At 41.5% G+C, this 24,554-nt stretch overlaps 1 protein-coding gene across 1 annotated transcript in view; it reads right to left on the reverse strand.

The window, feature by feature from the left end:
- Positions 1-24,554, reverse strand: part of LOC124803257 (dynein axonemal heavy chain 1-like) — an 866,140-nt gene that overhangs the window by 640,950 nt on the left and 200,636 nt on the right. Inside the window, exons 15-17 of the mRNA XM_047264440.1 lie at positions 11,510-11,717; positions 11,239-11,336; positions 11,019-11,132 (exon numbers count right to left, since the gene is read on the reverse strand). Of these exons, the coding sequence (XP_047120396.1) occupies positions 11,019-11,132; positions 11,239-11,336; positions 11,510-11,717 (420 nt within the window). The remainder of the gene's footprint in view (positions 1-11,018; positions 11,133-11,238; positions 11,337-11,509; positions 11,718-24,554) is intronic.

The raw sequence follows: 24,554 nt of genomic DNA on the forward strand, positions 1-24,554 counted from the left end.
TAATTTTACTTATTTCACAAGAGGTTGTTAGATGAAACTAAATCTGACAAGATTTTTTCAAAACAGGCTCTTCCATGTACTGCCTAGCTTTTTTCTTTAAACTGTTCTCACCAATTTTTTCTCCTACACTTAAGAAATAGTTGTTGAATACATTAGCTACTTGTGTGCTGTTGGTTAGGATGGTCTCATTCTCTTTAACAGTAATACTACCTACCCCAGTGGTTACTTTTCCTGTCTCCCTTCTAACAACATTCCATATTGATTTGATTTTATTGCCAGAGTTGTATTTTCTTCTCTAACATACATATTCTTGATTCCCTTACAACTTTTCTCACTATGTTACAATAATTCTTATAGTGTAAAACTACTTCTGGGTATTTACTAGTTCTTGCTGACTCATAGTTTTCTTTTTCTTTCTGAAGACACTTTAATACCTGTAGTAATCCAAGGTTTCTTTGAAAAGTGAGTGGTGTTACACTTGGTAATTTTCTTTGTGAAACAATGTTCAAAGAGGGATATAAATTTATCAAGAAATATGCTGCACTTATCATTAGCATTTGGCTCATTATATACATCTCCCCAATTAACATTTCTTAAGCTTTCTCTGAAGTGCTGTATATATACCGGGTTGAGCGACCTCACACTTTTACTTAAGGGTTTCTGAACTGTACACCCTGTTAGGTTTTGTAAGTTATCAGTTGTGCATCATGGTCTGACAACCCATTTACCACAGGGAAAGCACATGTTTGTTTTACATCCTCTTTCCGTACAAATACATTATCTATTAGCGTGCTACTGTCCTGAGCTATGTTGTTGTTGTTGTGGTCTTCAGTCCTGAGACTGGTTTGATGCAGCTCTCCATGCTACTCTACCCTGTACAAGCTCCTTCATGTCCCAGTACCTACTGCAGCCTACACCCTTCTGAATCTGCTTAGTGTATTCATCTTTTGGTCTCCCTCTATGATTTTTACCCTCCACACTGCCCTCCAGTACCAAATTGGTGATCCCTTGATGCCTTAGAACATGTCCTACCAACCGATCCCTTCTTCTAGTCAAGTTGTGCCACAAACTCCTCTTCTCCCCAATTCTATTCAATACCTCCTCATTAGTTATGTGATCTACCCATCTAATCTTCAGCATTCTTCTGTAGCATGACATTTCGAAAGCTTCTATTCTCTTCTTGTCCAAACTATTTATCGTCCATGTTTCACTTCCATAGATGGCTACACTCCATACAAATACTTTCAGAAATGACTTCCTGACACTTAAATCTATACTCGATGTTAACAAATTTCTCTTCTTCAGATACGCTTTCCTTGCCATTGCCAGTCTACATTTTATATCCTCTCTACTTCAACTCCCATCAGTTATTTTGCTCCCCAAACAGCAAAGCTCCTTTACTACTTTAAGTGTCTCATTTCCTAAACTAATTCCCTCAGCATCACCCGACTTAATTCGACTACATTCCATTATCCTCGTTTTGCTTTTGTTGATGTTCATCTTATACCCTCCTTTCAAGACACTGTCCATTCCATTCAGCTGCTCTTCCAAGTCCTTTGCTGTCTCTGACAGAATTACAATGTCATCAGCAAACCACAAAGTTTTTATTTCTTCTCCATGGACTTTAATACCTACTCCGATCTTTTCTTTTATTTCCTTTACTGCTTGCTCAATATACAGATTGAATAGCATCGGGGAGAGGCTACAACCCTGTCTCACTCCCTTCCCAACCACTGCTTTCCTTTCAAGTCCCTTGATTCTTATAATTGCCATCTGGTTTCTGTACAAACTGTAAATAGCCTTTCGCTCCCTGTATTTTACCCCTGCCACCTTCAGAATTTGAAAGAGAGTATTTCAGTCAACATTGTCAAAAGCTTTCTCTAAGTCTACAAATGCTAGAAACGTAGGTTTGCCTTTCCTTAATCTTTCTTCTAAGATAAGTCATAGGGTCAGTATTGCCTCACGTGTTCCAACATTTCTACGGAATCCAAACTGATCTTCCCCGAAGTCAGCTTCTACCAGTTTTTCCATTCGTCTGTAAAGAATTCGCGTTAGTATTTTGTAGCTGTGACTTCTTAAACTAATAGTTCGGTAATTTTCACATCTGTCAACACCTGCTTTCTTTGGGATTGGAATTATTATATTTGTGGTGTCACCGCCAGCCACCACAGTTGCTAGGTGGTAGTTTTAAATCGGCCGCGGTCCACTAGTACATGTCGGACCCGCATGTCGCCACTGTCAGGGATCGCAGACCGAGCGCCACCACAAGGCAGGTCTCGAGATACGGACTAGTACTCGCCCCAGTTGTACGGACGACTTAGCTAGCGACTACACTGACGAAGCCTCGCTCATTTGCAGAGCAGATAGTTAGAATAGCCTTCAGCTAAGTCAATGGCTACGACCTAGCAAGGCGCCATTAGTAACATTGCATGTATTTAAAGAGTCTCACTTGTATCGCCACAATCTCCAGATGTACCAAAAAGGATGGATTAAAGTTAAGTATTCCAGAAGCTACGTACTTTTCTTTATAGCATTCATAACGTATCCTGTTTCCGACCTCACGCACCCTGCTTTGGCTTAGCGTGTGCCTTTCGGCTTCCTCTCATTGTGTCTAGGCTGTCTTGTCTAGACACAACAATTTTTGGCGACGAGGATGGGATTGTGCTTTTGAGTGTGAATGTGGACTCCCTTATTCAGATACTATGGTACGTGATGCAATAGCACAGAACGTTTCTGATGTTCGCATACGGGAACAGATTTTGAAACTCGTCAATCCCTCCCTTCAACAAGTGATAGACATATTGGATAGACAAGACACGCTTGACTTTGCTCAGGAATCATTTGCGACTTCGCCAGCCGTGTGTCAAGTTAACCGGCCCGCCGGGCGCGCTGCGCGGACCGATCAACTGCCCTCGCGCACATCCACGCAGCTGCCGCCACGCTCTAAACCAGGTGTGCCGTGCCAGCATACAAATGCAGTGAAATCATGCCCGCGGTGTGCTACTCGACATTCGCGTGAGAACTGCCCATCACGCCAAGCTATTTGCTTTTTCTGTAATAAGAAAGGACATGTTCAAAGTGTTTGCCAGAAAAAGCTCAGATCAGACAATCACAACCATTCCCAGCCCTTTGCTTCGCACCGGAATCGAACCAAGAATACTCAGGCTCGTGAACCTTCGCCCATGGACATTCATGTAGTTAATTCCACTTCGTCCAGTGCCACTGTCTCTAACAGTGACTGTGTTCGTCCCACACAAAGTGTGCGTCGCCGTCGCCGGAAATCACGTCAATTAGCAAGTGCTTCTGTACCAGTGTCTGTCCAAATTGCACGCGACAGTCGCTCTTGTCGTCGGCAGGACAATAAACTTTTTGTAGATTTGGACTTTAATGGCAAGGTCATACCATTCCAGCTCGATACCGGAGCTGCAGTTTCATTGCTCAATCACGACACGTACAAACAACTGGGCAAACCTTCGTTGCATGCCGCAAATGTTCAGTTAAATAGTTATTCAGGTCAGAATATCCTTGTGTTAGGACAGTGCACTCTTCTTGCAACATACAAGGGACAAACAAAACTTGTGTCATTTTACATTCTTCGTTCTTCTACTGCAGTGAACTTGTTTGGTTTAGATTTATTTCAGTTGTTTAACATGTCTATAGTAAATCTGGTCCTATCAGTGAATCAGACTGTGCCTTCCGCCAGTATTTCTCGGCTATGTGAAGAATTTGCAGACAATTTTGCACCGGGCCTTGGTTGCGCTAAGAACTATGGAGCACATTTGGAACTGAAAGTCAACGCACAACCGAAATGTTTTCAGAGCGCGCAATGTTCCCCACGCATTGCGTGATGAGGTAGCACGAACATTACACGATTTGGAATCACAAGGTGTGAGTGAATGTGCGCAATGCCTCTTCCATTTCAGCTCCGCTTCATCGCTTATGCCGTACAGGTGTTCCGTTCGTCTGGACGACGGAATGCGCACGTGCCTTTCGCCAGTTGAAATCGGCGTTGCTTTCAAATACTTGCCTTACGCCATTCGATCCCCAGAAACCCCTTTTGTTGATGGTAGATGCATCGGATTTCGGGATCGGTGCTGTGCTTGCACACAAAGATGGGTCGCATGATCGCCCTATTGCCTTTGCGTCCAAATTGCTCTCGTCTGCGCAAAGAAATTATTCACCGATAGAGAAAGAAGCTTTGGCTCTCGTCTTTGGTGTTACAAAGTTCCATGATTTCTTGTATGGTCGTCACTTACCTTCATCACAGACCACAAACCTTTGACGTCGCTTTTTCATCCGAACAAGCCTGTACCTCCGCGTACAGCGCAGAAATTCATTCGCTGGTCTATTTTCCTCTCGCAGTACCGCTACGATATCTTGTATCGGTCCACTGCTAAGCACGGAAACGCCGATGCGTTGTCCCGTTTGCCTGTTGCTGAGGATAGAGCATTCGATTCTTCCGAACTTGCTTGCATGTTCATTGATTCGGAAACCCATGACGTGGTCAAATCGTTTCCGATTGATTTTCGTCGTGTAGCTATAGCCACAGCTGCTGACCCGGTCCTTGCTACCATTTTGCGTTTTGTTGCTACGCAATGGCCTTTGTCAAAGTCGCGGATCGAGGATCCGTTGGTTCGCCGATTTTTTGCTCACAAGGAGAGACTTTTTGTTCGACGTGGTGTTTTGTTGTTGCGTTCTGATAATGATCAGTCCAGAGTCGTGGTCCCACGTTAGTTACAGTCCTCTGTTTTACGGCTTCTTCACCAAGGACATTGGGGTATAGTGCGAACGAAACAAGTTGCTCATCAGCACTGTACTTGGTTCGGAATCGATGCTGCGATTACGAATATGTGCTCTTCTTGCATGGCGTGTGCCGAACAACAATCCGCACCGCCGCGGAAAGTCTTTGCATGGCCAAAAGCCACTTCCCCTTGGCAACGCTTGCACATCGATTTTGCTGGTCCATTCTGGAATGCTCGATGGTTGGTTCTGGTAGATGCCTTCAGTAATTTTCCTTTTGTTGTCCGGATGTCTTCCACAACGTCATCTGCCACCATCCAAGCGTTGTCGGCTATCTTTTGCATTGAAGGTCTTCTGCAGACTATTGTTTCTGACAATGGCCCACAATTCATGTCCGCAGAATTTCAGTCATTCTGCCAGGCCAATGGTATTCAACATCTGACATCCGCGCTGTTTTCGCCTCAGTCAAACGGTGCCGCTGAACGATTGGCCCAGACTTTCAAGTCACAGATGTTGAAGTTGAAAGAGTCGCATTCTCGGGAGGACATGTTGTTGCTCTTTTTGTCCTCGTATCGCTCTCAGCCCCGAGATGGTCGCTCGCCGGCTGAGTTGCTCCACGGTCGTCCTCATCGAACCTTGATGTCTTTGCTGCACCCGCCGCATCAGGTTCCTGTGCAGCGGCAGACTTCTGCTTTTGCTCCAGGCGACGTTGTATTCTATCGCAACTATCGAGGTTCACGGCGTTGGCTCGCAGGGCGCATTCTTCGCTGCCTCGGCCGCGCGATGTATTTGGTTTTGGGGGCCTCTGGTGAGGTGCGTCGGCATCTCAATCAGCTGCGCCTCTGTCGTCGCACGGGTTCTGCTGCTCCCCGTCTGCTTTCAGCGACGGCGCCGTCCGGTCAGCGCCCTGGGGACCCATCTACTGGCTCGCCTCATCCCCAGGTGTTACCGACGATGCCTTCCATTTTGCCCCATGGCGACACGCCGCCTCCGCTGCCGCCTGTCCTCCAGCTGGTGCCGCCCGCAGTGGACGCTTCGCTGCAGCCGCCAAGTGCCTCCCTGGGTCACGCGCCGCCGATCGCTTCCCGTGACCAGCTGTCCTCCGCCATGGACCTCTTGCCCGCTCCGGACCACATGACGTCATCGCGCGGCGGGTACCCCGACGCAATGGAGGTCGACCGTTCGGCCCCTCCTGTCTCTTTCCGGGCGCATACACGGCATGTTGACGTGCACCCTGGACTAGGTTTTCAGGCGTTTCCTAGATCCCCTCGGACCGAATGGCCGGGTGCGGGTGGCACAGCCTCGCCTGTTGTTAGGTTCCCCACCTCATCGCATACGTCAACATGGGGTCCTCCCCACGGCGGGCGGAAGCCTTATAACACGACCGTTCGCCGATTTGCGGGGGAGGAATGTGGTGTCACCGCCAGACACCACACTTGCTAGGTGGTAGTTTTAAATCGGCCGCGGTCCACTAGTACATGTCGGACCCGCGTGTCGCCACTGTCAGGGATCGCAGACCGAGCGCCGCCACAAGGCAGGTCTCGAGATACGGACTAGCACTCGCCCCAGTTGTACGGACGACTTAGCGACTACACTGACGAAGCCTCGCTCATTTGCAGAGCAGATAGTTAGAATAGCCTTCAGCTAAGTCAATGGCTACAACCTAGCAAGGCGCCATTAGTAACATTGCATGTATCTAAAGAGTCTCACTTGTATCGCCACAATCTCCATATGTACCAAAAAGGATGGATTAAAGTTAAGTATTCCAGAAGCTACATACTTTTCTTTATAGCATTCATAACGTATCCTGTTTCAGACCTCACGCACCCTGCTTTGGCTTAGCGTGTGCCTTTCGGCTTCCTCTCATTGTGTCTAGGCTGTCTTGCCTAGACACAACAATATTCTTCTTGAAGTCTGAGGGAATTTCGCCTGTCGCATACATCTTGCTCACCAGATGGTAGAGTTTTGTCAGGACTGGCTCTCCCAAGGCTGTCAGTAGTTCTAGTGGAATGTTGTCTACTCCCGGGGCCTTGTTTCGACTTAGGTCTTTCAGTGCTCTGTCAAACTCTTCACGCAGTATCGTATCTCCCATTTCATCTTCATCTACCTCCCTCTTCCATTTCCATAATATTGTCCTCAAGAAGATCACCCCTGTATAGACCCTCTATATACTCCTTCCACCTTTCTGCTTTCCCTTCTTTGCTTAGAACTGGCTTTCCATCTGAGCTCTTGATATTCATACAAGTGGTTCTCTTTTCTCCAAAGGTCTCTTTAATTTTCCAGTAGGCAGTATCTATCTTACCCCTAGTGAGATAAGCCTCTACATCCTTATATTTGTCCTCTAGCCATCTCTGCTTAGCCATTTTGCACTTCCTCTCGATCTCATTTTTGAGATGTTTGTATTCCTTATTGACTGCTTCACTTACTGCATTTTTATATTTTCTCCTTTCATCAATTAAATTCAGTATCTCTTCTGTTACCCAAGGATTTCTACTAGCCCTCGTCTTTTTACCTACTTGATCCTCTGCTGCCTTCACTATTTCATCCCTCAAAGCTACCCATTCTTCTTCTACTGTATTTCTTTCCCCCTTTCCTGTCAATTGTTCCCTTATGCTCTCCCTGAAACTCTGTACAACCTCTGGTTCTTTCAGTTTATCCAGGTCCCATCTCCTTAAATTCCCACCTTTTTGCAGTTTCTTCAGTTTTAATGTACAGTTCATAACCAATAGATTGTGGTCAGAGTCCACATCTGCCCCTGGAAATGTCTTACAATTTAAAATCTGGTTCCTAAATCTCTGTCTTACCATTATATAATCTATCTGAAACCTTTTAGTATCTCCAGGGTTCTTCCATGTGTACAACCTTCTTTCATGATTCTTGAACCAAGAGCTATACGTGTAGGGAAATTGATCACTGATTCTAAGTTATATGTTTTTAATAACACTTCTAGTTCACTTTTCCTATCAGAATTACTTAGAAAGTTTACACTGAAATCATCACAGATTAATAACGTCTTCTTTTTGTCTGACAGACAGCATAATAGGGAGTCAAACATTTTTATGAACAGCCACCAGTCTCCTAATGGGGACCTGCCTACTTTTGCTAATAGCAATACTACATTATCTAGCTGAAGTTCACATGCACAACCTCAAAGTGCTGATCAACACAAAATTTGCTTACTTCTCTACAGTTTTGCATTTATACCCTTGTTTAATGAAAATAGCAACTCCTCTTTTATCAATCCTAGATCTACAAGTGTAAGCTGCTAAATTATACCCACTTATATTGACACTATCCATGCTCACAGTTACATGGTGTTCAGACAGACAGAGTATATCAATCTCACTCTTTATTTTTGAGATCATCTGAACGCACGAATAGCTCATCTACTTTATTTTTTATTCCCCATTAATGATTTTGCTGACAGGGTGGGCACCAATCTGTGATTGTTTGTGGATGATGCCATGGTGAATGGTAAGGTGTCGAAATTGAGTGACTATAGTAAAATACAAGACAATTTAGACAAAATTTCCAGTTGGTGTGATGAATGGCAGCCAGCCCTAAATGTGGAAAAATATAAATTAATGCAGAGGAGTAGGAAAATCAAACAATGTTTGGTTACAGTACTGTTAGTGTCCTGCTTCACACAAGCAAGTCATTTAAATATCTGGGCATAACGTTTCACAGCAGTATGAGGTGGAATGACCATGTGCAAACTGTGGTAGGCCAGATGAACGGTTTACTTCAGTTTATTGGGAGAATTTTAGGAAATAGTGGTACACCTGTAAAGGAGAACGTATACAGGACACTGGTGCATCTTATTCTTGAGTACTGCTTGAGTGTTTGGGACCCTTAACAGGTTGGACTGAAAGAAGACATCGAAGGAATTCAGAGGCGGGCTGCTGTATTTGTTACCAGTAGGTTCGAACAACACATGTTACATAGATGCTTTGGGAACTCAAATGGGGATCCATGGAGGGAAGAGAATGTTCTTTTCGAGAAACACTATTCAGAAAATTTAGAGAACTGGCATCTGAAGGTGACTGATGAACGATTCTACTGCCACCAACATACATGGCGCATAAGGAACACGAACATAAGATACAAGAAATTAGGTCTCATACAGTGGCATACAGATAGACATTTTCCCTTTGCTCTGTTTGTGAGTGGAACAAGAAAGGAAATTACAAGTAGTGGTACAGGGTAGTCTCCGCAATGCGCTGTATGGTGGCTTGTGGAGTATCTATGTAGATGTAGAAGGGCCAGTCTTTCTCAGGAACTTGGTACAGATATCTGTACAGCAATTATATCTGGCAAAAAATACTATGGGAGCAGGAGTCTGGGTCAAGGGAGGGGGCTCCGAATTAACATTAGAAATGGGAAGAAAGTTACCTTTAAAAGTAATTTAAAATACACAGCATTAGCGTTGAATCTATAGTCTTTAGATTTACTAGGCTAACCGGTGACAGTGTTGATGACACTGAAGTTCATTTTAGTTGGTTACAAATTGTAATGTATCTGTAATCTACCAATCATACATTGCATCAAATTTTTAATATTTGAAATTTCAGTACAGACTATTAAAATATGCAGCCTATTTTTAAATTTTAATTGGTATCTTTGTGAAGAGAGATATTTTAATGGATAAAGGGGTGATAGTTTATGTTTTCATTTTCCAATATGGCAGCACAAATAAAGTGAAAAAAGGGCTAACATAGTGATATAAGACAAAAATCGTGCATATGGGTGCGTGCTCTCTGGCCAAGTTTACTGTTTCTTACATTTCTACCAAAGAAACTTTCATCAAAATTCACATGGAAGCAACCCAGTGCAACTATCTGAGCCTTTTCTGGAGCCCCCAAATGCAGGAATAAAAGCTGGAAGGAAAGGTAAAGCGCCCTTGCCAATATAACATGGGTACGTGAAGCGTCCCTATGTCCACAAAGTCCTGCTCACTCCATTTTATTGCTACATTATTGTCCAGGAAAATGAAGTACCGGTTTGGCTGTAAAAGACACCCTCTACTAGTAGCAGATTTTGGACATTATATCAAATCTTGGAAAATATGATGTAGCAAGGAATGTATTAAACTCAATAATGGGCTAAAGGAGGGTGTATAAGCTGCCACGCAAACACCAGAGAAGAGAATTATCCTGATGGTTGAAGAAGGTGACCACTGATGTAGTGTCTCCCCATTCCCCTCCCCATCCTTATCCCAAGCTATCACTCACAGAAGTGATAACAGACCACCACTACAGCACATGACAGCTGCCAACTTCAGTACTAATGAGTGAGAAACAACTTTTGAACTCACGTTCATTTATACATCATGCTATACATAGAAGTTAATAACCAGGCATCAAAGACAAAAATTGTGCATGTGAATGTCTACTCTCATGGCATATTTACTGTTCCTTACAGTTTTCCAAAGAAACTTTCATCAAAATTCACATGGGAGCAACCCCGTGCAACTATCTGCTGACTAAGGTGTATGAATCATTACCCCTGAACTAAGATGGTGTGAACACATTTTTCAGAAAACATTGCAATGATAACTGACATCCTGCTGTCCACTGTGGTCTTCTCTGAGTACCATATTTTAAAAAATCAAGAGAGTGCAAGACCTTCAGTTTTATGATAGATTAATTGGGTCAAATAAATGAGTTTTTACATAGTACATGAAATTCTATGAGATTTCTGTCTCTAGGTTTAAGTTCTAGAAAGTGCAATTGCTATTATGACCTTCTATCTGTAAAACGGAAAGAGAAAGTTGAAGGCTTAATACCGAATCTCTTCCACCTGTTTAGTAATACAGGTGCCTGAGGATTTTCACAGATCTGCAAATCAGTGAGTATGTTGTAAATCAGATTAAAAAGAAATCTGTAGAACATTATCAGTAGTTTCAGAAATATATAGAGAAATGTTGAACATTCTTAAATAAACTCCACATGCATGAAATAATTTTCTCATGTCTTTATGTTTTGAAAAATTTGGCAAAATAAGGTACTCAGTGAATTATGTAAGATAAATTTTAACTTCAGCCTTTACGTGCAGCATGATAAAGAGAGCATATATACTTCAAAGTAAAGTAATAAGCGACTTCTGAGGTAATAAATGCATTTGAAGCATAACTACTGAAGTCATTCAAATAAAAGCCACATGTTCCAAATATGAAGAGCTACGATTTTACATTTAAAGAGGTAATTTTTCAATATCTCAATAACTGTTCCTTAAATGTACTAATTGGAATTTCTTCTAATTCTAAATTTATTTCTTACCTGTCTTGTCGTGCTTGCTGTGCCTTTTGTATTGTAGTTATCTGCTGAGCAATAACTGATAACACTTCAATGTCAATCCTGTTGAATTCATCAAAGCAAGCCCAAGCTCCTGAACTGTTAAAATCAAGCATTTCAAGATATTTTTCAGTCTGCATGTATGATTAAATGATTGGGTTATAGGGTGATGGATTGCCAGTCTACCAATTTTGAAATGTGTTACCTTGCAAGCCCTTTGAAGAACTTCCCCATAGCCATATAGTCAAGCTGATCTGAACAGTTAAACACAACACACTGTATAGCAAATGCTTTGGCCAAGTCCTGAAAACAAATAGTTAAAATACATAATTTCACTAGGAATGCTTGGTTCCACAAACAAAAAACTTCTTGCATGCCTAAAGTAAATTAGTTTACAGTACTGACAAATATACATTACTGAAACACACAGTTAATATTTAAGGAAAAGTGTGAGTTCAGAATTTCCAGCAAGTTACCTTTGTTGTTTCTGTTTTGCCAGTGCCTGCAGGTCCTGCAGGTGCGCCACCAAATTTGAGATGCAAAGCACCAGTCAGTGTGAGGTAACAACGATCTGTCAGGGGTGTAATCACCAGCCGTCCACTGTTGCCAAGGTATTCATAACCATACTGGAATTCTGCATTGACAGCACGCACCTTGAGTTGGGAGTCATCTACCCAATAATACCTGTGAAATTCCATTATTTCTTTAAAGACCTGCCAACATATTTTAATCATTTTTCTATGACTATGAGTACTCAAAAAAAGATTGTTACTACACAAAACAATGAAAAATTGGTTACTGAATTAAAAAATTAACAAACTGAGATGACTGCACATTTTAGAACACACAGAAATAGGATTTAAATTTGAACCTTTACATATACACAATTAGACCCTTATCTGAATAAAATTTAATATTTGTTTTCAAGTTGCAGCAAAATGTAGCACACTATACGTATAAGGGGTGATCAAAAAGTTTCTAAAAGGCCAAACAGTCCAGAACCAATATGGAAATCGTGCAAAATCACTGTGAAGACTGAGGCAATCATCTCATTGACACACTGGGTTGAAGATATCCATTGGTAAAAAACCGATTCCTGCTGTGTGAAGACTGCTGCACAACCTCATCTGGCAGGAATCGTTGACACATCAAGGCCATTTTTAAGGGACCAAAGGCGTGATGCTTGCATGGGGAGAGATCACAACTACAGGAGGGATGCTCGAATGTCTCCCACTTGAGTTGGTGTAACTGTTGCATTAAGCCATCTGTGATATGGCGATGTATAATATGATGCTGCAGCAATGCTTGGTGCACCATTTCTCACAACATGCTGCTCCATACACATCCTTCATTCTCTGATGGGTATCTACCAAAGTATGCTCTTCGGGAGCCACGAAAAGAACAACAGTGCACTGCTTCTGTGTGGACACTTTGGTAATAATCTCACCATAGTTCATGTTTCCACAGTTACTGCATGCATGTTGGAAAGACACAAATCTTACACTAATCCCTTGAATACCTGTCGGTGTTTATATACTCACGCCGGAGGCATGCTATGTTGCATATACACTGCAGCAATGCTCTCAAATGGAAACTTTTTGATCGCACCTGATAGTTTTGTCACATGATTAGGCTATTCTGCACTGTTATGCATTTCAAAGAGTAATTCTGACACAGCTGTTATAAATGATACATAAGGTATGTATTTTAATAACTTTGTTATTTGATTTCTGGCTACAGTATAGTTAAATTACATGTAATCTTATATATGTACCTTATATATGTAAATGTCTTTTGATTTGTTTTTGTTGTAGTTTTACTGGTCCTCTTGGGCCTCTTATCTCCATAAGCAACTTGTGTATCGCCTACTGGCCATGTCAATTTACACACTAGTAGTGCATACGTACAAATAAAGGTAAAAAAATAATACGTACAACATATTACTCACACAGTCACATTTCCATGCATATAAATATCATTACAATTAAACATAGCACAAGAGCCTGATGGAATCCCTATCAAATACTTCACTCATTTCACAGCTGAATTTTCCCCTATGTTAAGTATAATCTTTCATACATCTCTCGAACAAAAAATCATCCCCAGTAGATGGAAGGGCAATCCATTTACACGAAGGTAGCAGAAGTGGTCCACAAAACTACTATTAAATGTCCTTGGCATTCATGTGTTGCAGAATCTTAGAAGATATTCTGAGTTCAAATGTAATCAGGTATTTTGAACAAAACCAGCATTGATTTTGAAACCATAGATTATGTGAAACCCAACTCACACTTGTCTCATGACATACTGAAAGCCAAGGATCAAGGCAGTCAGGTAGATGCAATATTTCTCAAAATCTGAAAAGTATTCGACTCAGTACTGCACCTATTCCCATTATAAAAATTATGATCATATGGAGTATCAGACAAAATTTGTGACTGGACTGAGGATTTCCTGGTAGGGAGCGTGCAGCATGTTATCTTCACTGGAGAGTCATCAACAGATGTAGAAGTAATGTTGTGTGTTCCCAGGGAAGTGTGTTGGGTGCCTTGTTGTTCATGTTGTATATTAATGATCTTGTGGACAATATTAATAATAGACTTTTCACAGATTAGGGCAGTTGTTTATGATGAAGCGCAGTTTGAACAAAGCTGTACAAATATTCAGTCAAAAATTCATTAGATTCCAAAGTAGTGTAAAGACTGGTAACTTCCTTTAAATGTTCAGAAATGCAAAACTGTACACTTCACAAAATGAAAACAACATGGTATCCTACCTAGCAATAATGATATGAAAAGGAGGCATTATTTTGTGACATTCTTTTTGTTGTGCCTATCTGTCACTCAGCATCTCCACTATATGGTGAGAAGCAACGTTCTTTTCATTCGTACATTCCAACATGGATTTTCCATAGTATCCTATCTGTCAATTCATACAAATATCTGGGTGTAACACTTAGTAGCGACATGAAATGGAATGATCACTTAGGCTCAGATGTAGATAAAACAGGTAGCAGACTTGGGTTTATTGGTAGAATAAAAGTGAAATACAATCAGTCTATCAAGGAGATTGCTTACAAATCACCTGTGTGACACACCCTAGGTTAGCTTAAGTCTGTGGGCCATGTACCAAATAGGACTAGAAGGGGATAATACAGAGAAGGGCGGCATGAATGGTCAAGGCAGCATGAGTAGTCACAGGTTTTTTGTCCCATGGGAGTGTGTCAGAGAGCTATTGAAAGAACTGAACTGGCAGGCTCCTGAAGATATATGTAAACTATCAGAAGATAGTCTAGCAACAAAGTTTCAAGAACTGGCTTTAAATTACTCTTGGTATATACTAAACCCCCATATATGGCTCCCAAAGGGATCATGAGGACAAGATTAGATTCAATGCAGCATGCACAGAAGTATAGAACAATTATTCTTTCTGCATTACACACATGAACGGAACAGGGAAAAACCCTAGTAATTGATACAGTGGGATGCACCTCACAGTGGTTCATGGAATGTAGATGTAGATGTAGCTGTAGATAAAATAACACTACTAAATTATGAAGCTATGAGGGTTGTACCAAAAGTAAGGTTCCCATATTTTATACAAATAGGAGACATTGTTTATTGTTATTCGTTTATACGTCATTGAAAAGCTTACACTTTTGTCTATTTTTCAACATAATCTCCATTTTTTTCGATACACCTTTGAAGACAGTGCTGCAGCTTTTGTATTCCTAAGCTGAAGAATCCCACCAACCCATTGAGGAAGCGTGTGACCTCTGATCGGACTTCATCATCGCTCTTGAAGCATTTGTCACCTAAATATTCCATTAGCTTGGGGAAGAGGTGATAATCACTGGGGGCTAAGTCTGGGCTATACAGGGGATGTGGATAACAGTCCACCCAAATTTCTTCAAAAGCTCCTGTGTTTGACGAGTGACACGGGGCCGAGTTTGTCGTGAAGAAGCACTACTCCCTCCACCAGTCATCCTCAATGGCGATTCTGAATTGCTCACCAGAGTTTGCTCAATGTTTCACAATATCTGCCAGAGTTTATTGTCATCTGAGGTCGCATGAAATTGATGAGGAGTACCCCTTTCTGATCCCAAAACAGTCGCTATAAACTTTCCTGCCGACTGTGTTTATTTGAAGTCCTTTGGTGGCGGTGAATCGGAGTGACGCTACTGACAAGATTTTTGCTTTGTTTTGGGGGGTGTAATGAAACACCCACGTTTCATCTCCCGTGACGATAGAGTCCAACAACTTCTCCTTGTTGCCTCCCCCCTCACATTTTTGAAGAAACTTGCGAGAACAGTCAAGGCGTTGCTCCTTGTGTCTGTCAGCCAGCATCCGGGGGACCCCGTGAGCACACACCTTATGCAGGGTGTATACGGGGACAGGGAAAAAAAATTACCGGATTATTCCCGGATTTCTCCCGGATATCCCGTTTAAAAAATATGCTTTTTCCCGGGTGAAAATACACTTTTTCTGTGCTAAGTGGCAGTAAGTTTTCCGTAGATTTTCCCTCAGAACTGTAAAACTTATCAATCCTTTGAATGGTTAACATTTTATACAATCGCATAGAACTTCCCGGAAAAAAAAGAAAAGACGGGGCAAAGAAGTTTTGGAGAGACTTTTAATTAAAAAAATAAAATAAAAAAAAGGAGAGAAGTTTTGGAAAGACCTTTGACTTGCAGCAACATATACACTGCATATTTTCATATTACGAAAGTATAAATTCGAATTGCACCAAACACAGCGCGTTAGTTTCCGGAGTGTTGAAACCGAGGTTGCGATGTCCTTTTGTAAGTGAGTCATATCTCAAGCCACGAGATCTCGTCAGCCGATGACAGCAGCTATTCAGAGCATAGGACACGTGTTATAGTCAGCCAATAGAAAGATCACTGGTTACATAATGCGAACACGCAAGAGGAAAAGTTAACGGTTTACATTAATGTACACAGTACCGTATATCTACAAGAAAAGCTAAGCTTTCACATATAATGTTAGTCTCTATGATTAACATGCTACAACAGAAGCTAAGCTTTCACATGTAATATTGATCTTTTTTTGTGTGTGTTATACTTTAAGACACATCACACAAATGTGCCAGTAAATTTAAAATTATGACATAAATGTCTCGGCTCGAAATTCTTGTAAGTGGCTGGTCCTCAAACTGTTCAGTTTCGAACGCTCTGTGATTTAGATATCCATCTCACTTTCTCACACGTAACATCATTCATCTTGTGTAAAAAGAAATTTACTTTGAAAGTAACGCTTTTCTAACCACCGTTTGCAATACTATCCGGAGACTGTTAGAAATAGGTTTGATTTACCAGTTGCCAGAGAGCGTCAGAAAACAGGCATTATTGTGCCTGAGCAACTGCAGTGGTGTAGGAAGCCCATATGTTCATGTGTATAAAGCACTAAGAGAGCTTACATTACACCATAAAAGAAACAGTGCATCAGAGGATACTCCAAAGAGCATTGGAATTTCGTAAACCATACTGAAATGCATAATTCGGCTTGAAGTGCAAATTGGCTTTTTCCAGATTCACAATGAAGTAGGTCCCATCTGATATTAAGCTTTTCAGTGTGGTTTTTGGGATGTAAATTTTCTTGGAGTACCAGTGCTCTACGATCTCATTTTTGTTTCTTTATTACCGCATAATGCCATATATGGCAGAAGATGATAACGTGCATTTGAAATTCAGCGAACAGTTGGAACTAGCCAATACTGTAGAATGAAACACTTCATTTCAAATAAAATGATTGCCTTGGCGGAAAGATTAATAAAGCCAAATTTCTTTAGCAAACTTGCAAAAATAACTTCACTGTTCTGCAAGGCGATTAATGCTTGACTGCTACGAACTTGGAAATAAAATCAGAAAACTGTAATTAATAATATATTTTTGCCCTCCGTAATTATGTGAATGTATTTTAATTCACTTGATAGCTCCTGGCCACAGAAATCCGTTTTGTTTTCATTTGACGTGGGAGCTGTACACGAAGAGAAGCAACGAAATCACTTAACGTAAACACGGGTCACGTGGAGGTTAACCCGCTCCCCACGACAACTCTGTGCAAGCGTGAATCTGGCAGCTAGGGCGCACAGGAAAAATTTTTCTCATTTGTATCTGGCTACTTGCTGATACTACCGATACAGCTAACAGCCAAACTTCAAGTAGCGGGAGAAGGTACTGCTTATACGCGAGTCATCGACCATTCAGTTTGAATGAGCTCGACTCAGCTCTAAATAAGTGCAAAGTCGGAAAAGCAGCAGGGGTAGATGACATACGAAGTGAACAGATCAAGAACTTTGGTCCAGGCGCAAAGTGCTGGCTACTTGAGCTAGTGAATAATTGTGTCAAGAGCGGCAGGATACCAAAATCTTGGCGGAAAGCAAAAATTATAGCTATACATAAACCAGGGAAAGACCGGGATGACCCCAAAAGCTATAGGCCAATCACCCTCTTATGCCACCTGTATAAGGTATTGGAAAGGTTGATCCTCCAAAGAATTACAGATATGATAGAACCATTACTGATCCCTCAACAGGCAGGATTCAGATAAGGGAAGAGCTGCACAACACAGGTGTTGAATTTGACACAGCATACAGGGGATGGCTTCAAAAGGCGGCAGATAACAGGAGCGGTGTTTATAGATCTTTCAACTGCCTACCACACTGTCAACCACAGACTCTTGTTGCTGAAGCTATACAACCTCACCAAGAACTACAAACTAACCTGTCTAATTAGAAATCTTCTGCAGAACCGAAGATATTTTGTGGAATATCACTGAAGATATTTTGTGGAATATCAAGGACAAAGAAGCAGATGGAGGCAGCAGAAAAATGGGTTGCCACAGGGCAGTGTATTGGCACCCACCCTCTTCAATATATACACTAATGACCAGCCGTTACCAGAAGAAACACAAAGCTTCATATATGCAGATGACTGAGCAATCACAGCACAAGATCACAGCTTTGAGAGGGTGGAGCGGAAGCTAACTGATGCTCTGAAAGAATTTACTGCCTATTAAAGGGACAATCAATTGAAACCAAATCCTTCTAAGACCCAGACCTGTGCTTTCCACCTCCGAAACAGACAGGCTAGTAGAACCTTGCAGACAGATTGGGAAGGAATCTCTTTAGAACACTGCAAGACTCCAAAATACCTCGGAGTCACTCTGGACCGTGCTCTTACATATAAGGAACACTGCTTAAAAACAAAGCAAAAAGTGGCTGCCAGGAACAATGTGGTTAGGAAGCCGACTGGAACAACATGGGGAGCTCAGCCAGACACAGTGCGCACATCCACATTAGCCCTCTGCTACTCTGCAGCTGAGTACGCTTGCCCAGTATGGTGCAGATCTACACATACAAAGAAAGTTGATGTTTCTCTGAATGAGACATGTCGTATCACTATGGGTTGTCTAAGAGCCACACCTGTGGAAAAACTGTACTGCTTATCCGGCATAACCCCCCCCCCCCCCCCCCCCCCCCCCCCCCCCCCGGACATCCGAAGAGATACAGCAGCACGGAGTGAAATGAAGAAGGCATTGACATCCGAAGCCCACCCACTACATGGCCACCAACCGGTGCAGCAAAGACTTGTGTCTAGAAAGAGCTTACTTCACAGTACAGAACCACTCGCTGACACACCACATCAACACCGGGAGAAGAGATGGCAGGTCAGATGTCAGCATCTGGAGGAGTGGCTGATCCCGCAAGAAGCTCTTCCCCCAGGCCACACAGAGAAATGGTTCACATGGAAATCACTCAACCGCCTGCGTTCTTCTGTCACAAGATCCAAGAGTAATCTGGAGAGGTGGGGCTTTCAGGTGGACTCTCTCCAGTGTGACTGCGGAGCTGCCGTGCAGACATCAACACATCTACTACTATGCACATTATCTCCAAGTGTGTGCACCATGGAGGACCTCGTAAACGCTACACAAAGTGCGCTGGACGTTGCAAATTTTTGGGAATCCACTGTATAGATTAAAATTACCTTATGTTTGACAACACAATCTGTGTCTAATCATTTATTTCATTCTTGACTAGTTTCATTTATAAACCGTAATGTATGTATGTAGTAATGTATCTAATATTTTTTTTTTAGTTTGCTTCTGACACGATAAATAAAATAAATAATACGAGAGTCAAATGCGCATGCGCAACAGACCGCTGGCAATTGGTCAAACGAACCTAATGTGAACAGTTGTGACGTCATGCTCATAGCAAGCAGTTTATTGTTACGAAGAATTACAGTCTGCGCCCCACGGCCTTTGACATATTTTTGCTATTTGCAGACGCTTGTGCGTGGACGGTTTTTTGTTGTTGTAAATTGCACATGTCTTTTGCCATTAAAGTTTTATTTTTTTCCCTCTCGTTTATATTTTATTGCTGCAGTATCATTCTCCAGTAGCAGGATACAATAACATTCTTTGCTAGAGAATCAATTCTGCAGTCAAAATTACAAAAATTTAACTGAAAGCTAAAACAATGAAAAATTCCTGGAATTCCAGAAAATTCCCAAGTTTTTCCCGGTTTTCTCCCGGATGAAAAAATTCCTGGGTTTTTCTCGGATTTCCCGGTTGTCCCGGGTCGTATACACCCTGTTACGATAACACAACGTTTCTGTTAAAGTTCTTTCAATTGTGCCATGGGAAACTTCAGGAATGCATTCAACAAGTTCATGGATAGTGACCCTCTGATCTTTGAGCAGCTCACTGTTGTTCTTCTGGACAATTGCATCTGAAATTGGCGGTCTTCCACTCCGTTCATCATCGTGAATTTCCATGTGACCCTCAGCAAAAGTCCTGCACCATTTGTGGACATGCTGAACAGACATGCACTCTTCACCATAAACCTTAGTCAATTGCCAGGCAGTAACTTTCTTGCGTGGAGAAACTGAAGTACTGCTCGAACCTCGCACTTGGCGGGAATGGCAATCAACACTTCCATCTCTGACAGCTGCCAAGCCAACACTGAGCAATGTAGGAAATCACGGACGGACGGGCTCGAGAGTGGGGGAACCACTGCGCATGGCACTGTTGTCGGATTTAGCCTAGTACCTTCCCTCGAGGCTGTAGCTCATTGGGAATCTTACTTTTGGTGCAACCCTCGTATATACACATTATCTAAATTTAGGAGTTGCTTGATATGTTGCCACAAAATATAACATTACAAGAAAAGGGAAAAAGTAAAGATAATAACTATTAGTCACCTCAAGAACCCAGATTAACATAATTAATAGGTATTTAAGAATATTTATTGTACACTTATTTATCTGAACTTACTCTTTATTCTAATAATTGATTTTTGTCTGTTTCAACACTATTTTCAGATTATCTGCTATTTACTACTGCAGTTGCAAGAGTCGAATGTCATAAAAGGGAAGCAGTAGTTGAGAAGAGAATGAAACTGGATGGTAGTCTTTCCCCAATCTTGTTCAGTCAGGATACTGAGCAAGCTGTAAATGAAATCAAGGTGAAATTTGGAAAGGAAATTAAAAGTTCAAGGAGAAGAACTGAGTACTTTGGGGGCTGATATCATATTAATTATGTAAGAGACGGCAACGTATTTGGAAGAGCAACTGACTGGGATGAATAGAGCCTTGAAAACAGATTACAAGATGAACATCAGCAAATTTAAAGGAAGAATAATAAAATGTAGTGGAATTAAACTGAGTGATACTGGGGGAATTAAATTAGTAGTCCTTCAGAGAGTCCCCAGTCCTCTCCAGTGGTTCTTATGAAGAAGGATGGCACATGGCATTTCCACATCAAGTACTGACAACTGAACAAAATCATGAAGAAAGAAATCAATCCATTGCCAAGCTCTGATGACATCCTGGACTGCTTGAATGGACTAAAGTATTTCTCTACTATGGACATGCAGTCGGTTACTGGCAAATCGAGGTTGATGAGGCTGATATAGAAAAGACTGCCTTCATTAGCTCCTGATGGTCCCTACAAGTTTCGTGTTTGGAGTACATAATGCTCCAGCCATCCTTGAATATTTGATGGACAACATGCTTCAACACATTAAATGGATGATGTGTCTTTGCCATCTTTATGATACTGTCACCTTTTTTCAAATACAATAACATCTACGCTATCTGATAACTGTGCACTCAAATTGCAGATCTCTGCCTCAATACAAAACAGTACCTCTTTGTCACCCAAGAAATGAAAATCTTTGGGCACCCAGTGTATGGTGATGGAATCTGTCGCAGTCCAGAAAAAATAAAAGCTATCACAGATTTTCCAACTCCTCAACACATTCCTGATGTGGTTTTCTTAAAGTGTGCTCATACTGCTGGCGATTCATAAAGGACACCTACACCCAGGCTTGGACTTCACAAGAACTACTGTCAGGAGGCACCAAATTTTCCTGGAACAAGATGCAAGAAAGATATTTCTTTGCTAACATCTTCTCCAGTCCTAGCATTGTATGACAAGAATGCTATGTTTCTAATGGTTTTGGAATTGGTGTAGATTACGCTTCCAGAGTACTTTCCAAGTCCAAGAAGAATTACTCAACAACTGAGAAAGGGTGCCTTGCAGTTGTTTGGGCCATCAACAAGATACAGTCACATTTATTTGGTAAACCATGCACTGTTGACAGATCACCATTCTCTATTCTGGATTACTAACATGACAGATCTAGTGGATCAACTGGCGAGATGGGCACTGAGGCTTCAGGGGTATGACATCACAATGGTATACAAAAACAGAAACAAAAACAAGGATGTTGAATATCTTTCAAGGAATCAGGCAGCAGAACACAGCAGCATGGATGAAAATTCAGTCATCACTGCATTAAATGACAGCATTGTTGGACAGAGATAAGATCAAGCACTGCTGAAAGCCATAGAAGCCTTTAAGAATAAGGAACCAAACAAAGGAACTGGAACTTTGTATAAGAGGAACTATGATCCAATATGGTGGATGTGGTTGCTCATCATCCCAGCTCATCTATTTCAATGACACTCCAACATTTGGACTTCACAGAATCAGGCATAGGAACCACTGGCTAGGTCTCTAACCGTCTGTTAGTGACTACAAGAGCCACTGTAAGGAATGCCTATGGCAGAACCATGAGCCAGTTACCTCCGGTACATACGGTACCAATCTCATCTGCAGTAGGGCCATTCCACCGAATTGGAATCAACCTTTCACAGAATTTTGTGAATTAAAGAGCATCGTGCTCTCATTCAAATATATAGCTAAAAGAGTTAGTCTACAGGAATTGTGAAACAAACCCTGTCGTCCAGGACCGCGTGCCAAGAAGGGCGCAGATTCACCACGAGATGGGGAAATTGACAGGCGTCTATTGTCTATTGAGGCCTAAGCGTTGTAGTGTGCGAGTGAGACAGAAGAGGACCTACATTATACGGAAACCCAGTACAAGCTATTTGTGGCCAAGGAGACATAGCAGTGTTAAATATGGCGGACCTAAGATCGACCATAGAGGGAAACATTTATGAAAACTATTTAATTCTGTAGTAATGCAGGGAATCAAACCACAGTAATTTTAATCTGCCATCCCCCATAAATTTTCATGGTGAACCCAATAAAACTTGAATATTGATCATATCTAGGATTTACTGTTTAAGTGAAGTTAACAAGTTTTGTAACAAAGACCTGAATGCTAAAATCTGAATGCTTTGGTTAATCTTAACGATCGACATTTCATATAGAAGCACATCCTTAAAATGACAAACATTCTAAATATCAACTCTGTAACTTTGTTTAAAAGACATAGTAAATTTAAATTACTGGTATTTACATTTGAGCATCAGTTCATCATTTCCTCCACACAAAACACATTGAACGATGAAAGCATGACACCTTATTGAGTCATTAGGTAATAGAATATTTGTTGTAAAGTTTAGTGAATAATAATTACTTTTGTACTGTAGGGAAGATATTCGGCGCACGGGAAACATGGCCTGGGATGGACAGAGACAGTGCTGGTCGAGTCACCAAAGGGGGCAGTTTGGATTGAGATGCAAAGTGGACAGTTCATCTTTACGCAACTAGGAAGTGAAATGACTTAGAAAATTTCACGTTGCATGGTATCACGATACTTAAGTCTCCGAGCAGTGAGCAGCCATGCACCTGGTGTGAACTCTTAATTTTCTGTGTAGGTAGCTTGTATTTTGCAATGAAGTTGTGAATGATCAAACTATGTCAAATGGGTATGCACTCGAGTGTAACAGTAACTCTAAATACGACCACTTTTGCTATTAGTTAGCTTTCTGCATAAACATTATTCTAACATTTATCGGTCATTAATTTAGTTCCCAATATTATTATTACTGTGATTATATGTTATGTTAATTTTGTATTTCGCAAACTTGCCATCAGCCAGACAATTTAACCAAAGGGTCACAAGTGTTGAATTTACGGTGTGTAATGCAACATGTCCAGTTGAACCCCTAGACGAGTTTGAGCCAAGACATTTCAACGAAGAGGAACCGCATGTGAGCCTGAACATCTTTGGGATGGTAGCTCGCAGTTTCCGTAAGTCTGCACTGACTACCTCACCAATTATGCTGTCACTAAAGCTGTGCCAACAGCCAAAACTCCACAAATTGCGAAGTTCCCCATCAAAGACTTCACTTTGAAGCACATAGCACCCCATGTGATGATCTCTGATCGTGGACAAGTTTTGCAGTTGAGACTAGTATCAGATATAATTTCAAGTTGTGACGTCATTCACAGAGTGATGGTATCTACCATCCACAGATGAATGGTCTTACAGAAAGCTTTAATAAGACATTTGAAAATCTACTCCTGATGTATGCTGATGTCAAACAGAGAGACTTGGATACAATACTGCCTCTTGTGATATTTGCATACACCACAGTGTCCATTGTGACAATTACATTCAACACAGCAAAGCAGAACACTAGAGGCTTCATACCATTCTTTCTGCAATTACAAAAATTTACTTGAGTATGGGAAAAGGGAAAATGTAGAAGACACACATACATAGTTTTCCTATGTCATCTGGGACAACAAGGGGTGACATTAGAAGATGTAACAAGGGGTGACATTAGAAGATGTAACTGCATGTTTCAGAAACTTATATGATACACAAAAAAGTACATACAATGTATAAGGGCATTACATAACAAAGGTACAAGAAGAAGAAAGACTAGCCAATGATGAAGCAATAGCTGGAAAAGTAGTACCAGTAAAAGTTTTATTGATTCATACATCACTTTTACAAGGATAGTGGACAGGCATTTATCTACTTATAGGTCTCGTTTGACAAGGATGGGACAGGTAGTTGGCCATGGACTTATAGTAGGAATCATTTTGTCATATGCCTAAAGTAATTAAGGGAAACCACAGAAAACCTAAATGAGGATGGCTGGATGAAGACTGGAGCCTCCACTCTACTGAATACAAGAATAGTCTGTTCAAAGCAGTGCTACCTCATCTGGTTCATCCCTAGCATACAATACTGTTCTGCAAAGAAGTTATTTAATACTGTAAAAGGATAGTGCCA

The sequence above is a fragment of the Schistocerca piceifrons genome, chromosome 6 (genome assembly GCF_021461385.2).
Source record: "Schistocerca piceifrons isolate TAMUIC-IGC-003096 chromosome 6, iqSchPice1.1, whole genome shotgun sequence".
Classification (NCBI taxonomy): Eukaryota; Metazoa; Arthropoda; class Insecta; order Orthoptera; family Acrididae; genus Schistocerca; species Schistocerca piceifrons.